We start from the raw sequence: 18,577 nt of genomic DNA on the forward strand, positions 1-18,577 counted from the left end.
ACCTCCAAAGCCCCACTGCCCACAGAGCCCTGCTGTCCCTGTGTCAGCCAGGACCAGACCAGTGACCCCATCTCTTCCCAGCCCACCTCTGGCTTTCTCAGTTCCCTCTTGCTCAGAGCCCACCCACAGCCCTGCCAGCAGAGCAGCAGCCAGGACAGGAGTGAGGGGGCTGCAGCAGCTCCATCACACGTAAGCAGCGCGTCAGAGGAACGTGACACCACAGTCCATGAGACGGCCACACACGTAAGGAAGTTTACTTCTATAGGACCAGTAGTATACGGCATTAAAAAATAATAAAAATCAAGTACCTTTAAAAGAAAGCTCACAGTCATCTCTTAGCTATCCTTCATTTTCAATTTAAATTTTCCTCATTCAATTTCAGCTATTTATCAATTATCATCCAGCTCTGTGAATTATTTACATTGAAGTGCAGAATTAATGAAGTTAGTCAACTTATGTAATTTTTAATTTCTTGAATTTACTTTTTTCCCTCCTTTTAATCTAACTGCAGTGCTTGGTAGATGGAGAGGTATAGGATGTGTTACATATTAAGCCCAATTAAAACATGTATGGCATCCTTACTTATATAAAGTACACCAAAGTCATTTCATAGCGTTATTATAGTTCCATCTTCTTCTAAGGACTTACGCCCTGGCTCTGGGACTTCATACTCCATGCTAATGCTGCCTGCTGAGTGATTCAAGTTCATCTCACTGGAAGGAAGGAATCCATTTTGTGTGGACTCGTGGAGGAGTTCAATTTGTGATAAGGATTCTATGCTTTCGCTGGCAGGCGCAGCTTTTGGGATCTGCTGTGGCTCGCCGCTGTCTTCTATAATAATGTCCTCCTCATCGCTCTCCTCTTCTCCTTGCAGCAGATTCCCCAGAATGTTTGGAGTGCTGCTGGGAAGGCTGGACTCAGTGGACTGGCCGGAGCTGCCCGAAGTCCGACTGTTCCTCACGACGTTGTTCCTCTGGTTGGCGGGCCTGACCGTGATGATCAGGTTGCGGCTGTTTGCAATCATCATGTCTGTAACTTGATCGAGGCTTTTTCCTGACACCTCTATCCCGTTGACCTCCAGCACCTCATCATTGACAGCCAGCAGGCCCGTGCTCTGAGCCAGCCCCCCGGGGACCAGCCTGGATATGAAAATGCCCGGCACCTTCTCCAGCCCGTGCGGGGTGACCCTGACGCTGGAGCCGTCGCGGATGTAGAAGCCCAGGGGTTTGTCGGTGCCGTACTTGTAGAGCCGCACCCTGCGGTGGGTCTCGGGCAGAATATCCACGTCTATGATGGAGGACACGGGCCTGAAGTCCTGGGGCATGCTGATGACAATGTGGGGCTTCTTCTTGTGGTTATCCGGCCGTAGCACGTTGGATAAGACGTTCTTCTTCCTCGTCATGGTATCCGTCCCGAAGGCACTGTAGTCTGCATCTTCTGTAAGACAGAGCACACGGGGATTAGAGCCTGCCGACAGCCAGGTCACACTGCTCCCATGTGTTAGCAGAGGCAAACAGCTCATCTGGAAGGTGCTAGCCCTACTATCAGAGAAACCTTTCTCTCTACTCACGATATGGAAGCTTTAATGTTATGAAACACAAAGTTTAGAATACTTTTGGTTTTCTACTACCGAAGGAAAGAGTGTGCGCAAAAGAAATTAAAACCAGTTAGCAGCAGCAGACACAAAGAGCTACAGCTGCCTGAGAAAGGGTAGAATGGAAAGAATGAGCACATTCCTAGAAACAATTTTATTCAGAGTAATTCCACTTGCTAGTTTTCACTCCTCAGGTTTCAGATCACTGGAAAAGAAAGAATGAAAAAGGGAAAGCAGCCAGTGTGCCTATTATTGCCTAGTTACTGGGAGCCAGCCAAGTGACCTGGATTCAAACTCCAGAAAGCTTATTCCATTCTGCACTCTTCCCTGCCCCCACGCCATGTAGGTAAAATGGCTGTGGAGCAGAAACAAAGAGACCTCGCACACAAATACTTCAAGCAAAACTCTTGCAAGCAATGCTGTAACTGCCACAGCTTGATACAGGAATAGGCAAATGGTTTAGAGCTTTAAAAAAATCCAAAAGAAGTATTACTCTTACAGCTACTTGCAAGGGACAAGAAAACATGTTCTGTGGAAGCAATACTGATTTCTGAAATGCTTATTTATCAAAGGTTCCATTTTCCTTTTTAATATGCAATAATTCACCTAAAAGAATCAACTTAAATACATTCAGATCTGAGCCTCCTCAGATTTACACTCATCCTTATTGCACACATCTTTGGTCTACAGGGGAAAACCCCCAATAATCATGCAGAACCGGACTGCACTAACCCCAGGACACAGAGAAGTTGGGATTTCTTTGTATTATCCCAGTCAGATGCCATTGGTACAGCCAAGAAAGTGGAAGAATGGCTATACATTTCAATCTGTGGACTGGGCTGACTGTGGCAATGCTGCCCTGGTGGCATTTCAGGACAGCTGCCAGCTGCTGAGGAAATCAATGAATGCACTTGTTTCTGAGGCTGAGATATACACATGAACCAGTTAAATTCGGACTCCTCAGATGCTTCAAGCAAAATAGAACAGAGAAAGTACTCCTAGAGCAACAGACTAGCACTACTGCAGCATGTAACACCAACTCCTCCCTTCCCTTCCCAGCCTTTAGGGCTCCTGAGAACAAGAACAGTCCTTTGGCTGCTCTAGGAAGGCAGCCTTAGACCTGGTACTCTAAAAGATAAAGAACAAGAGGAATAGAAACAAATTTAAATTAGCCCACAAAAAAACCTCAAAGGGATTTACTGTCAACTCCTGGCTTGTGTGTATACAATGGTTCATCAACATGTTTTAGAAAAATGTGTCCTGATGAAGGCCTCATTTACATTTCTTTTTTATTTCCTTTGTTTAAAAAAATAATTACACCATAAGGAAGGCAAAGCTCTTGCTTAGCTGTTTGCTAAACACAGAGCATCTTTTGCACTGATGTTTACAGCTAAAGTTGTTCAACAATTTAACTCACACAATCAGGAGTTATTTCTGAAGATACCTGATTCACACAGCCCTACTATAGCCTGAAGTCACTTCTGGAGCAATCTCAGTTACTTTGTAATTTACGGTTTAATTAACACAACATTATATCTTAACATCAAGCACAAAGGCTTTAGAAACAGCCTAAAATCTGATCTTCACATATAAGAGTGTTAGGTCAGCTGTGTTGAAGAGCTAGTGCATTAAAGAACAATTCAATCTCCCAGCCAAAGCATTTTAACAGGTGAACAATGCCTGAAGTAAAACACCTTCAGAAATGCAAACTCAGCCTTTTCTCTGTAGAAGGCCCTTTGGAATGTCTGACTAAGATCAGCTGGTTAAACCCCTGTACTCCATCCACTGCTGACAACTAACATGCTGACTTTTCAGACTACATGGAACAATTCTTCGCTAAAAATTTATGATCAAAGGGAAAAGTGAGAGAAGTTTTGCCCTTATCTCCCCTGACAACCCATCCAACCAGCTTCCAGTTAAACATCTGGTGTTTCATTGGAAGGCTTTTTGCAAGTCAATGAGGTGCAATAACTTCTCTTTTTTTTATTCAGAACTACAATTGTTTACAAAACAACCTGGAAAGGACAATTGTGAAATCAGATCCTAGACAAGTCTTTCTTTAAGTACAAGGTAACACTTGCACTCATTCCTGCTGAAGTGCAAGCTGCTGATGACAGCTCCAGGACACAGGTCTCAACAGACTGGTGCCAGTCAAGCACTTGGCTCCTGCTGCTCTTAGTACAACAGCAGCTTTAGAAAAAGACACGAGAAAACAGGACAGCAAAGCTTTGTCAGGACTGATTTTGTCAGGTGCATTGCAAGATTAAAAGGCGTTCAACTGATGAACTTTTCTCCTTAAATTCAAAGTGCACAAATTATACCAGAATCAGACAGACTCTGGTATTTTACCTATTCTGTCATATCAAATATATAAAGCATTCAATGGTCCCAGCCTGCCACAGTGGTCCCAGCATTCAATGGTCCTGCCATGAATGTCTCCACATTCATGGCAGGACACACACCCTGCAGGAAGTCTGGCATGAACTGGATCTACAAACACATTTATTACATCCAAGTAGATCTATCATGTTCTGTACATGATCAAAGACAGTTTGTGCTCTTTACTCAAGTTAGATTTAGAACTGTTTCCAGCTTCCTTCACGGAAACCACCTCCCAAAGTTTGCCTTCCACAGCTATCAGCTGGTAACCTCTGTCCAAATCAAATTTTTCCACTTAGCAGAGAAACACGAAGATCAGCTGCAACAGGACTGGCTTCGAAAGAAATATTATGTGAATGTCTGCATGCAAATAACAGACTCCAAAGGACTTTTTAAACAAAAACTAAGAGCAGAAAAACATTTCTTGGAAAAGAAAGGAACTTTAAAAGTCTCTTTCAGAAGACAAATCAGAAATTTTAAATTGAGCTGGTGGTTTTGTTTTTAGTAACTTTCTTAAGTTACAGGACACATGGCTGAAATAAAACCATCCCAAAACTGCAAGCCAGATGTCAAAACACTTAAGAAACTCTGACAAACTAGAGGGAAAGTTTTTTTCCTTATAACTGCTCTTAATAGTTAAATAATTCAGAACTAGCATGAACCTTAAGATAGACAGTTAAGGTTAGAGGATTTGTGAAGAAAAAGTAGTGGAAGGTTGATAAACTCATCTCCCCAAATCTCAGCAGAACAGCACACTCTGGGTAACCTCTCTTCCACTACTAAACAAGTTTTCTAAAGCAATACTCTCAAGTACAAAGGAATCTTTGTTCTGGCACCTCACTAATCAGTTTAAAGCCCCGGCGAAAAATATTTTGGCCTAAAGCCAAAGGACAAGGTGTTAACTACAGATAGTGTGAAGGAGAACTCCACACGGTGCAGGAAGGATTTCTCCCCCCAGCAGTTTCAAGCTCAAGGTGGCACCAATCTGTACAGACTTATTACATGAAATGGAAAACAAAAGCCCACAAATGCCAAACCTGGTTTCAATTTAATGTTATTGAAGACAGATTTTTGAAATATTTTCCTGACCCATTTGAAAATCAATGTAGAGTTACCCGTTGAGAATTAAATTTTCAAAGCCCCTAAGTTAGTTAGTGTATTTGAATAGAGATGCAATTTAGCATTTTTAAATACGACCTAACAAATCTCCTCTTATTTAGTCACAAAATAAAACAAAATATGGTTTTAGGAAACCAACCTGCGTTTTTAGGAAGAGGCCTCAGATTAGCTAGGCTAGTCCACAAAGAGCTGTTTAAAAAGCCAACTGCTCTTACTTCTCAGCAAAGTAAAGCTTCTCAGTGACAAAGTGTCTCTCAAGAAGCACAAGTGGATTAACCAAAGAATCCACTCCTCACTAAACACAGCCACATCCATGCAGATATTGCAAGAGTTGGATATTGTAATTTCAAATCCTTTGAGGGACTGTTAAGGATGTTATAATGAAATGTATCTTCTCTTATCTCTGTTGTTGTCTATTTACAATGCAAAGCTCCCCACATCAAGCTGCCCTTCAGCCCGTGCAGACTGTTCCCCTCCATTTTCTCTTCAGAAGGGTTTTTCTCACAGACAGAGTGACTCCCATACATCTGGATTTAATCACAATACATCAGTTTAACCTTTAAATACCAGATGTCAACAGTACCTGTTAATCTGTTAAACTGCAGAATGGAATTCCAGCGAGGAATGTTTACTGCAAGCTGGCAGCCAATCCTGACTTGTGCAACATCAAGCCCCAGTTTAGATTTTAGCACTGGAGCAGTTTATAAAGTATTTTAAAGGAATTTTGTGAAATACAATCAGAGGAGCCTAAGAGGAATAATTTGTGATTTCATTACAGGATCTCTAGGTTTTTTACCACATCAACCAAGCCAAGCTCTGTTTCAGGACAAACAGAGCTTTCAGAAATGAAGAGTCAAAATCAAACAGGAGGGAAAAGAGTTCTTATTCTGGCATAACATTTCCCAAATTCTGGAGTCCCATTACCACAACCACCGCTTATCAACAGAAGCAAAACCATCTTGCAGCTCGCATTTCAGCCCCTCAAGGTGTTCCTTGGATGCAATATACTAAGAAGTTAATACTATTTACGTTAGATTTCACTGCAGTCTGCTCATACTTCAAGTTAGCTTTGTACAAATTACATGTAGTTTCTAAATACTTAAGACAGGAAGATAAAAATTTCATACATTACAAGGAATCAAAACACTTTCTCTCTTCCCCACAGTGGCTTTTTGTCAAAGATTTTAAATTCCCTACTACTGCTGCTGGAAATACAAAAGAAGTCAAAGTTCCATTAGAAAATCCACAAAAACTCTTCAGCTCATTGAAGAGAATGCATGAAAGCCACAAGTAGCCTTGCAGATGGAGAAGTCACTTGTGTCACTTAATATAGCTCCAAACCAACCCAGATCAAAGCAGCCCCATCAATAGCAGGTATTTGCCAAGACATTTCTTTTCCATTCCAGAGGCAGAGCCAGTAAGGTAGCTGCAATCTGAGAATTAAGGACACTTAAATCATGCTGCACAAAATATGAACCATCCCTAACTCCACCAATCCAACCTTGGTTTCAGGCAAGCCATCACAAATAAAATACAGAATAAAGTTATTTCTGTGTTTTCCATCAAACAAACATCTCCTCTATATGCAAAGATGTCAGTGAAGGCAAAGCTTCAATTTCATCAACAGATGTGATCAGTGTGATCACAACTAATGCCCAGCAAAGTGCAAGGGGACTGTGGTGCCAGCCTGGGCTCTTTATTCCCTGGAGCTCCACAGGCAGAAGGCTCTTGTGTCCAAGGGAAGGCAGTGACACCTGGCACTTCCTACACAGCCTTTCCTGCTCGTCAATTCTTGTTCTGAAAAACTAAAATGGATTCATCATCTTCTACTTTTGTGCATTATATCAACTCCTGGCACCAGAGTAGTAACAAATAATCCACCTGGATCAAATCAAGGTAAGTAATTGTAGGGAACTAAAGAAGCATTACAAATGCAACGTTAGACCTGTCACAGTAGGAACAATCTAAAAACATATGGTGTTAAAATATAAACTCAATAATCCCAGTCTGACAAAGTGGCTTATCCCTTCCTGTCATATGGCTACTGTAGGGGATTAGATGGAATCACAGGCCTTGTCTCCCTCCAGGTTCTGCTAAAGCAAATGCTTCATGCCTTTGGCATTTCAGCACTGAGAGCACAGGCCTTACCAGTCTATACTATCAACACAAACAAAACAAACATTTTGCCAGCACTCAGCAGCTGCCAAGCAGCCACACTGGTTATGAATATTGGGTTTGTGTCAGGCTCTTGTGGAGTTGTTCATTTTTTGGAGTGGGAGTTGATGAAAGGTTCTGATGCCCAAGCATTTTCTAAGGAAAATATGCCTGTCTTAGCAACAACCAGGAACAACGCCACAAGAACAAATACAAACTTCTAATTGGATTTTTTTTTCCCCTTCATGAACAAAAGCAGACAGTAGGTACACACAACCAAAGCAGACACACTAATTTTAAAGGCAAGCCGACAAAGCAAGCAGCCCTCACTCCTGAGGTTTGCTAACTGATATAAGCTTGTCAACTGAAAACTTCAAGATGTTTTATTAGGAAAGTGTGATAAGAGTAGCATATTATAAAGTTAGTCTTGAATTTATACTTTAATATTGCATTTAATACTTAATGTAGTAACATTTTTAATATTACTTTCCGTCCTGTAATGGTTTCTCTTCTCATCTGATCAAGATTGGAATTTTAAGCGAAAAGTATCCAACATACAGAGCAGAAAAGTTTAGAGGCTAAAAGTTTATTTTCATTTGCATACATAAAACCAGAAAGAAGCATTTGCTAGAGATTAAACTTGACTTTAACTCCACTAAACATAAGCAAAACATCACAAAGCATAAATAGGTTGCCTGAGGAAGCCCTTGCAAGAGAGACAAGTTGTGAATACCTTTCATGACCCATAATTATTATGGAATTTGACATGAAGAAATAGGACTGAAGGGTTTTTTCCTCCATACATCACACCGTAACTGGATAAATAGATGATTCACATTCTTCAAGTGCTCTTACCTTTTCTCTGAATGAAAATCCTGAGGAGAGGATTGGCTGTAGAAACTGCTTTGTGGTAATTGTCATCATTATTGATAGGCAGCAGGTCTCCGTGAATGTCCGTGTATCCCACCAGAACATCAACGTTTGGGATCTTGTGCACGTGCTGCAGTAATCCATAGAACTCCTCAAACTTTCCAGGTTTGGATCTCTCCAGAGAAAATCGTCGAAATTCTGCCCCAAACTACAACAAAATGTATCTTACATCATTAATATGGAAGCAACAATTATTTTATGTTAAACCAGAAGCGTTATGGAATTTAAAGTGCACTAAAAACTACAACAATTTTGACATGGTATAAAACAGTCAGTGAAAACAGTTGTTTTTTTCCCCAAATTCTAACTAGTTGTGTACCTGGTCAAACAGGTACCTTTGAGCATGCCAAGGCTGTTTGGGTGCTCCATTTAACGGGAGCTCATCAGCACCAAGGTGACAAACCCGTGCAGGGATTGCTGCAGATCCTCACAGGCTCGTGCAGCAACCACGCTGGGCAAGGGACACAAGTGAGAGGCAGCACTGCTGCGGCGCTCAAAGCAGGACTGTGACTAACATCCCCTGGTATGTGACTACCTGGAATTTGGTTCCGAGAACTACCAGTGCCCTTGAGAACAGTGTGTAGAGATTGTTACACAACTGTGGGTCACCCACGCAAGGCTGAGCAGCCTCCACACCCCCAGCTGTTTGGGCAGGAAGTGAAAATGCCCCTTGGCTGTGAAGACCACAAAGAACTGTCGCTGCTGGGGAGCTGATCTCAGGTCCACTCTGCTCCTACCTAAAGAGAGGTAACAGAGGCAACCAGCCACTGCCTTGAAGAGCTTCCAGAAGATTGCTGCAATCAAGCTTTGAGCCTTACTCATGCAAGCCTGTCTTTTGAATCAGGGTTCTGTCCAGGGTATAGAACCTGGATTTTCCAAATCTGATAAGGCAAGGTTCAAAAAATATGGAAAAAAAAATTAGTCACTGACACTACTTTCAGGGGTAGGATTTGCTTGTAGTCAATATAATCATTAAACAAAAAAACCCAGCTCACAAATCCACTCAAACTCAGTCTCCTAAATCATCTCTAAAGCAAACATTTATTAAAACACGTTGCTTATTAAGGCAATGATTCAGTGGGGGCAGGCAGAGACTCAACTGCATGCCAAGAAAAGGATGAGCATTGATGTAGACTAGACAAATAGTGGTTTTTATCACACATAGCTAGTAAAATGTTGGTGTTCTACCTAATAAGGGCAGGACCCAAAGCAAACAGAATATTGGATAAAAATTACTCCAAATCCACCGTATCAGGCACATACACAACATACCAGAGATGTCAAAAGGAATTCAGAGATAGCAGCAGCCAGGTTACAAAAACCAGAGCAGACTGTATACGAGTTAAAGGATAATAAGCTAATAATTCAAAAAACCTCTGTCGGCTGGTGTTTTGTTTTTGTTTTTTTGGTTTTTTTTTTTTTTTTTTTTTTTTTTTGTGTGAATTCTATTGCTGATCTACAGTGAAAATAAAGACTTCAAATAATTTCTTTAGCAAGTTCGGTTTTAAGCAGAGCAGAAGGACACAAAATGCTCTGAGTGCACGTTTGAGCCTCAGTATCACATACTTTGGTGTGTGTTACACACAAGAGATGAGGAGGTGCACTTCACCTCGCACCTGATTACAATCTTCTGGAGAAGAAAAGCCTTGGAGCTCTCACGTACAAACAACGCGCTGAAAATCGGGAGACAAGGACCTCGCTGTTAGCACGTTAACACCACTCAAAAGCTACACCTTCAACACCCCACCTTCCTCCAAAAGCTTCAAAGAAAGGAACTATCTGGGAACATTCCTGCTCTGAAAAAACCCGCAATTACCCTAACATTAACTAAGGAGGCAGAAGGGATGATTCCTACCTGCTTACAAACAAAGCCCAGCCCACGGGAGGAACTCCCATCACGTCAGAGGCAGCACAGCCTAATCGTGACATCAGCGCAGGACTTCGAGCCCCGCAGGAACTGTCCATGCACGGCACCAATCGAAACTGTTAGGCTTTCAAGGATTACATACTTCAAACATAATTCAGTAATAAAAGTTTTAAAAAGCCAACATCCTCACCCTCAGGATGGAATAAATGTTGAATCTTACCACAGCAAGCAAAGGGCCAGATTTTCAAACGTCTGATTTTTATTTTTTCCATATTATTTTACACATATTTGGTGCAAATAGCAAAAGACTCATAACCCACTCGTATTTCCTAACACAATTTGCTCAATACTATTAGAAAGCAGGTAAAAGACAAGTCCAACCGTGCAATTCCATTATTTGAAACCCTGAAATGTCTGCATTTTCTACCAGATGCTGCCCTCCATCCCATGAAACAGGCCTGCACTTGAGGTTCTAGAGGAGCTGAGACACTGGAGGAGTAACTTAAGCAGAGAAGGCTCCTTGCCACCTGAGCTCTTTGCAAGCCCTGCTCCCCTGTAACTCCCTCGGGAGAAGGCAGGGGAGTCACGGCAGCACACCAGGAAGGCACCCGGGATGCCCACTTAACATCATTTATGGGTCACGTTTTTAAGTCCTCTGAAACACAGCACAGAGCTGCTCTATGCAAGTCTCCATCGCTGACAGAACATGAGCTGCAGTCACCGTCTCTGGCTTACCAGTTATTAAGATTTTACTCAGAAAAAAATATTATTCCAAGTCATGAGAAAGGGGAAAAAACATGAATTTTAATATACAGAGAACTTGAAGCTTATTTTGGGGATCCCATACCATCAGTAGGAACTCTAGTCCGGGGTATAAAGTTTTATTTTCCAGCACAAGAAAATGGGCTGACTGGAATTCAAGTACTATGGGGAATCGCCAGGGCAGGCTCAGAGCAGTCACCCAGACTGAATAAACTAAACTAACAAAAGAATTGTGCTCATGTAACTGCAACCACAGTTGGGCTGTGCTGGCCCAGCCTTGTCAGCTGAGGCACAATTATTGATTTGGAATATCTAAATAAAGAGCTGTACATCACGGAGCAGCCTTCAAAGCCCAGGCCACTCCACAGGAATGGTCCCTCCACCTTCCACACAGGCATTTCTTCTTTCTCTTCAGAATTGCTCATTTTCATAGATGGAAGATGACTCCTCTGCGATTTTAAATTGAGGTGCTGTTAAATAATGCATTAGTAACAAGTAGTTCTAGGAATGCCTTGAATCCTGCTCCATAATACGCACTTGAGGGACAATCCCTATTCATTAGGGCTACACTTCTCTGTACAAACACCCAGAACACATCACATGGCTGATTCCCTAAATGTATTTTAAATCAAGGAAAACACACAGCAGGGAAAACAGTAAAGCTAGAGTTCTGGGCTGGGGAAACAAGTGATTTGGGTTTGTAAGCACATCATACTGATTCTTTTCAACCTTATAAGAGCATAAATAAAAGACTTCACCATCACAGTACTAACTTAACTGGTATTTGAAATAACAGCTACCAGACAGTCCTGTGCTTGCTGGTTTAGACCACATGAAAAATGAACACTTTAAAGGAAATCATCCTCATTCAAACAGAGACCAACTCACACTCTCCAGAAGTTCCAGCACTATGATACTTTTCCTTAAACATCCACACAGCTCAAGTCCTGACTGCTTCACCTGCACTGTTGCTGTAACACCTCACTAGCAGGAAAGGAGGGGACAGAACACAGGCTGCTCCCCACTTCAAAAAACAACCCAAGAGATCCATGTGTCCCCCAATGGAAAACACATTCCCACATGGATGCACTAACAATCTGCCTAGGCAATGAAAAAGGGGTTTCAACTCAACATTTATTTAACTTAACAGTGACACTCCACCTCATACTGTACGTCCAGCAGTTTTACAATTGGAAATTATTACAAATATAAAGCAGAACAAAAAAAAAAAATCTAATTCCTCGCAGAATATCTAAGTTTTGTCAGAAAAACTTTGCCTTACCAGCAAATAAAAATTAAAAACAGAAGAGATGTGGATACACGTATGGGAGAATTTACAGAGCTGGGCAAAGCTGTGAGCACCTGACAGCGGTGATCTCTGCAGGAACACACAGGTACACACTCCTGCAACACTGCCAGGGTAAAAGTCTCCCGGGGCCTCTAAGAGAAGGCAAACTCCACTTTCGGATAAGCTAGCCAGGGCTCACCTCTACCTCTACTGTGAGCCTACGCTGTACCGCACAAAAAGCTTCAGAAAGACATCATCATTAAGGAAAAAAAGGTAGCTACAGAAACAGTCACTAACAAACGCACTCACTGCAATTCGGACAAAGAGAGGGTCTTGACGCCTGCGAATTATCACAGAACTTGTAGGGTTGGAAGGGACCTCTGGAGATCATGTACTCCACTCCCCAAGTATGTCTCTAAACACTTCTTTTGGCCCAGAGACCCCACACTTTCCCTACAGCACATATTTATCCGTACGTCTTTTAGTCTGCCCAGAAACTCAGGGGCCAACTCCACTTACCTGTTTTTTTAAAATAACACTTCAAAACCATTTCTATTTTCTCCCCGCAGACAGCGCACCCAGCAAGCGGCCCCACCGCCTCCAGCGGCCGCGGCCCCGGCGGGCAGAGGGGACAGGTGGGGAGGGAGCGCCGGGGCCCGCCCGAGCCCGGTGGCCTGCGGAGCGCTCAGGCCCCGGCGGGGCCGCGCCCCGGCGGCCCCTGGCCAGGTGAGTCAGCAGCTGTCCCCGTCCCCGTCCCCGTCCCCGCAGCGACACCGCGGCCCGACGGCCCCGCAGGGCCGGCCCGCTCCCTCCCCCGCGCCCGCGGCCCTCAGGCGGCGGCAGCTCCCACCTTGCTCTTCACCTCCATGGTGCCCAGGCCGCGGCTGCCCGCGGCCCCGCGCTGAGCCCGGTTCATGCCGCGCGCGGTCGCTGCTCCCTCGCTCCTCTCTCCGCCGGAGCGCTGCGGGACGGGCAGCGGCGCGGCCCAGCCCAGCCAAGAGCCCCGGCACCCGCGGCCGCTCCGCCGCCTCCGCCTCAGCGCGGCCGGGCCGGGGCGGGGCCGCGCGGCTCCGGCACCTGCCGGGGACCGGGGCGGGGCCGCCGCCGCGCCTGCGCCGCCTCCGCGGGGCCGCGCACGGGCGGGGCCGCGCACCTGCCCCGCCGCGCAAGATGGAGGCGGCGGGGCGGGCGCGGCGCGGCGCTCTCTGCTCCGGTCCCCGCAGCCGCCGCGGGCCCGGCCTCCGCAGCCGTTGTCCCGCAGCGGCCGCGGCCGGGCGCGCACGGCGCTGGAGCGCGGCTGGGCTCCCGCTGCTTCCACGGGCGCCTCCCGCCCCGGGGAGCCGCCATGCCGCGGCTCCGCATCCTCCCGCGGCCCTCAGGAGGCTCCATGGCGAGCTCCGGGTCCTCCGCAGCCCTGAGGAGCCAGCCCTAACCCTCCAGGAGCCTCCGTGCCCGCTGCCCTCCTCCGCAGCCCTGAGGAGCCAGCCCTAGCCCTCCAGGAGCCTCCGTGCCCGCTGCCCTCCTCCGCAGCCCTGAGGAGCCAGCCCTAGCCCTCCAGGAGCCTCCGTGCCCGCTGCCCTCCTCCGCAGCCCTGAGCAGCCAGCCCTAGCCCTCCAGGAGCCTCCGTGCCCGCTGCCCTCCTCCGCAGCCCTGAGGAGCCAGCCCTAGCCCTCCAGGAGCCTCCGTGCCCGCTGCCCTCCTCCGCAGCCCTGAGCAGCCGCCATCCCGCGCCCCTCACGGCCCCGGAGCCCCCGGCCAGGCTGCCCTGAAGGCTCCGTGCCTTCAGACATCGAGCCTGGGGATGGACTGAACGACCTCCAGAGAAAGATCCCTTCCAGCCCCAGCGATCCTGTGATCCAGGGATCTCGGGATCCCGCGGATGTAACGCGCGAACCGCACCAGTGGTAGCTGATGTTTGCACGTTACATAAATCAACCTTGGTCAGGCCAAAAGTGTGAAGTCTCCCTCTCAGGATGTGGCTCTGTGTCCATCCTGAACGTAAAGCTGTTCATGGAGCTTGTTTTCATTTTAGTCACAAGTAAGATTGCAGGATCTGGTAATGTCAGAGCTAACCTTCCTTATTGTATTCTGAGACAGATCAATTTTCATTCAAAGGCCAGTTAAGCTACCCCGACAAAAGTACAAAGTTTACAAAAAGAGATTGTAAACTGTCTGAAAAAAAGAGAAAGACTTCTCACATGTGTATGGACAAGAAGAAAGCACGTACATTAATCTCATTATGTCAACAGACCTTTGAATTACAGGTGTCCCCATTATCTATAAACCTGGTAGAAGAGAACGCAGTGTGAGGTTTCATCATGTAGATCCTGTGTGGATGGCTGTGATGGGAGCTCAAACAATGCCTTGCACCTGCGGCACGCCGCGGGTGTCTAGTCAGTTCTCAAGTCTCAGCTGGCAATCAGTAATTAAATAAAAAGCATCCAGTGCTGAATCACTTCTAAGTCGGCGCTGATTTTTGTACAGTTGATCTTCCTCCCATCACGCCAAAGGCAAAGGAATTGCCGCTCTCACTCGAGCCAAGACAAGCTGTAATTAGCACAGAGGATATTGTTAATAGTTAAGTATAGTTTGCTGCCAGACGGTGTCTAGGCTGATTCAAGTCTTCTCATCCTTTATCCAGCATGTTTTGGTTTTACACTGCAGAAGGACACATAGAGAATTCAACCTGTAAATTCAGATAGAATCTGTGATCCTGGTGCAGTAGAAGGCAGATTACAGCTATGAGAGCAAGACCAGGATAAAACCTCTTTTTCTGTCACTTTATAATTATAACGTTGAAAAGAGTTTGGACTGCTTTCCATATCTGTCTTCTACAGCTCTGCTTAATGAGCTGAGCACGGAGAAGAGTGCAAGAGACAAGGGAACAGTGATTTCTCTGGGGCTTTAAAGCTGGTGGGTTGGCTCTTTTCTCCTGGAGAAAGGGAGGAAAAGCCTCCTGAAGCTGATTTCTGCTTGGAGCCGTTGTGCAGTTAATTTTACGGCCATAGATTTATGAGGTATCGCCTAAGATAATTTGTTTTCTATTGTGCATTCCTAGCATGGCTGGAGTGCCAGGCAGTGGGTGTGGGAGCGAGCCTGGGGAGTCAGGGCAAATTCATTTCAAGTCACTGGAACCAGCCTAATAAAATGTATTAATCACTGGCTGGCTTTCATCACAAGGGGCTGACGTATGAGGAAGGAATGTGATAAACAATTTGATCTCAGATAAAGGTGGGGAGCGAGGCAGGCTCTTTGTGCCTGTTGTAAGGTAAGCTTATAGAGCTATTTTAGTCACAAGTTCCGTACAGCCTGTGATTCAGACCTGATCAAGCTATTCATGGCACGTTCTGTTTCTGTGAAGTTGAAAGACAGGTTGGGTTTCCTGATCTCTGAGCAGCTGGGGAAGCTTTTTTGGGAGGCCTTCTTTTCCTCCTTTGTTTGTTTTGGTGTAGAAATTCCATCACTTAGGTCCACCTGCAGTATAGTGAGATTGTGCCGAGATGTTGCTTTCCTGTCCCAGATTTCCCAGATCTTAAGTGGACTTGTATTCCATACAGTCCTCCTGGGATTTCACAGAGTATTTCCAAGAATAAAGCACCGAAAATTGCTGTCAGCATAGGTTGACTGTTATTGATGATCCACCTAATCTTTTATTGCATAGTTCAGGGCTTATGCTGATTTCATATTTAACATAAAGTAGTCTTTATTTACACTGTCAGTGCCAGCTCAGAGGAGTGATTGTTAGGTGCACTAGATTGTAATCTGATCTTGTCTTGGAGTTGATGAGAGACCGGAGAGTTTTTTGATGGGTAGAGAAAACTAAAAGGGAAAAAGAGAAGCTTTATTTTCAAAATGATAATAAAGTCCTGCTTTCTTTAAAAAATAAATCCTGTAAATTGCAGAAGGTATCAAAAAGAAAGCCTGTAAGTACAGGATTTCTTTTTGATACCTTCTGCAATTTTGATACATTAATCTCGTGTCCCAGTTCCATTTCCCTACAAAGAAGCATTTTCAACAGTATGCACTTGGGTGCTCCATTTTCACAATATTAGGGACCAGCGTGACCTCAAATTGCTTTTGCCCTCCCCTTGGTAAGTGAGTGGTGCAGACAAACCAGGGCTGTCCTGAAGGCATCTGATGTTCACAAATGCCAAGATACTGTAGAGCACTACTTCTAGGACCCCATGAATCCAGGGAAATACATTGCATACCTCTCTGCTGATAGTGCTGATCCTGAGGCAGAACGTGAGTTCACAAGTGCTGCATCAGAGAGGAGGAATCTGAGAAGGGGAGCTTGTTCCATTTTATCTCCATGGAACACGCTCCATACCAACAGCTCTGCACAAACACAGGAGCAAGGCTCAGGGCATGGCAACTTAGCTGCTTCATTAATAGCAGGAGTATTTGAATAGCACTTGTGTAACAAAAACTTTATTTCTTACCCTGAAATTGTGACAGTTATAGGATTTTAATTTGGGGGTGGGTTTTTTGTTTATTTGTTTGTTTGAGTTTTTAAAATTTTATTTTACTGAGGGGGAAACAATAGTTGGGTTAGTAATGAGTTTTTGTGTTCTGTTTCTGCCTTTGCTTTCTTCTTTCCTATCAGGAAAACTAGCAGCATTTTCTTCTTCCCCACTCCTCCTCCAGGAACCTTTAGTTGTCACTTTGATGCAATATTTACTTACTTGTCTGTGACAAAATGAATGGATTGTTTTTCAAGGTCATATATGAGATCTTTTCCAATAAAATATTTATAGTTTCCTGGGGTTGGAGGGTTTTCTTTCGTTTTGTACTTTTATTTTGTCTGCCTTTTTGGGAAATGTTGTCTTCATACCCTGCTGCCTGTGAAAGAAACATTTGTTTCAGGTGTGTTATAAATCCAGCTATAAACTAGGTCCAGCAATAAACTCGTGAAGCTTTCTGAAAACACTTTCCTAGCAAGTCGAAAGCCGATACTGATACATTCATTTAAATTCTCTGAGGTTTCTAACTAAAATAATGAAAAGCTTTAAAAGCTTTTTCTTCCCCTTCATCTAGTAATCCATTCGTGTCCAATGACTCTGAATTCCTTTGAAATTCCCCCGTGTTTAAAAGGGCAGCTGTGAGCCCAGCTGACCCCTCACACTTGCACTCGTGTGTGGGGTTTAATGATTTAACTCTCCTGCCCGAAGTGCTCAGAGAAGCCACGCTGGTGCTGAGCTGCCCAGGTCAACAGGTAACACTTCTGGGGTTCTTTACACCAAAGAATTCGTGAACATTTCCTGTTTGGTTTCCACTACTCGCTGAGTATTCCTGGTGAGAATTTTAGGGGGTGGCAGAAAAAAAAGGCAAATCAAAGGAATAATTGCTGCAAAATTTACTTTAAACTTTGTTTGGTACAGATTGGGATTTCAATTTTGTCATATGCTTAGATAAAAAGCTCTGCCTAATAAGCCTTTTGGAATAAAACCTTTGCTGTTAAGCTTATCTGGAAAACATATTATGGCTCTTTGTGAAGAACACTCTGCCCTCTGCTAGTGACTGTCACCCAGTAAATGTGCCATAAGCGACACTTTCACGTGCCAGCACTAAGGAGCACTTGTACCTTTTGCCACAAAGGAACATTTGTACATGAATGGTGGCTGATAGAGCTCAGAATGAAAGCGAAGCAGCCTGTGTGGACTCCCCAGTTCTGTGAGCACCAGCTGCTGCCCCGCAGCGCCTGGCGGCCCAGCTGGAGTGGCCCGTGCTGTGCGGGTTCCCCTGTCCCCCAGGTGTGCCGGGCGAACACGGGCTGTCATTTCGGCCTCCCTTTGTGAGTTTGTGTAGTGCTCCCATGGCCAAATCCCTCCTGCCCCACGCTTTGCTAGGTGCTGTTCCAGAAACCTTGCATCGAAGCCTTTTCCTGCGCTGACGAGGTTTTTATGTCTGCCTTTTTCAGGGCTGCTACAGCGCATTCGTGCCCTGCGAGTCAGAGGCTGTGACAAACACGTGAGCAGGGCAGCTCATGGCGGGGACTGTTCCCGTGTCTCACTGAGACAATGAATGCATTTTGCAAATGATTCCTGGATCCGGTTGCCAAAATAATGGTAGCTTTTATACAGTAATGAACTGTTGCTTGTTGAGGTTGAATTCTTATCGGATGGCACACGAGTCACGCAGGAGCGCTCACACGAGTCAGGCTCGGAGCAGGAGCTGGCAGCGCCGCAGTGCTTGAGAAGGGGATCGGACACTCGGGAAGGGAATCGCCGGGGGCTGGCCGTGTCCATGGGGGGCTTGGGTCGCCGCTGTCGCGACTGTCGCCGCTGTCGCGACTGTCGCCACCGTCCGCCCCCGCGGGTGCAGCGGCAGCCGCCGCCGCCAGAGGGCGCTGTGCCCGCGCTGTCCCGGTCACCCGGGGCTGCTGTGACCGGAGCGACGGCCGTTAATTACACCATTAATTACACCATTAATTACTCCGTTAATTAATTACGACAGCGGCCTTGGCTGCACCAGACTGCCCAGG

At 45.3% G+C, this 18,577-nt stretch overlaps 2 protein-coding genes across 2 annotated transcripts in view; one reads left to right on the forward strand and one right to left on the reverse strand.

Moving 5' to 3' along the window:
- RIPOR3 (RIPOR family member 3) overlaps window positions 1-18,577 on the forward strand; it is a 207,959-nt gene that overhangs the window by 141,252 nt on the left and 48,130 nt on the right. The window lies entirely within an intron of this gene.
- PARD6B (par-6 family cell polarity regulator beta) lies at window positions 294-13,298 on the reverse strand. Its single transcript, XM_068208094.1, has 3 exons — window positions 12,944-13,298; window positions 8,102-8,324; window positions 294-1,437 (listed from the first exon to the last, which is right to left on the reverse strand). The coding sequence occupies exons 1-3, from the start codon at window positions 13,007-13,009 to the stop codon at window positions 608-610; spliced, it is 1,119 nt and encodes a 372-aa protein (XP_068064195.1). The 5' UTR covers window positions 13,010-13,298; the 3' UTR covers window positions 294-607.

Source organism: Anomalospiza imberbis, chromosome 17 (genome assembly GCF_031753505.1).
Source record: "Anomalospiza imberbis isolate Cuckoo-Finch-1a 21T00152 chromosome 17, ASM3175350v1, whole genome shotgun sequence".
Taxonomy (NCBI): Eukaryota; Metazoa; Chordata; class Aves; order Passeriformes; family Viduidae; genus Anomalospiza; species Anomalospiza imberbis.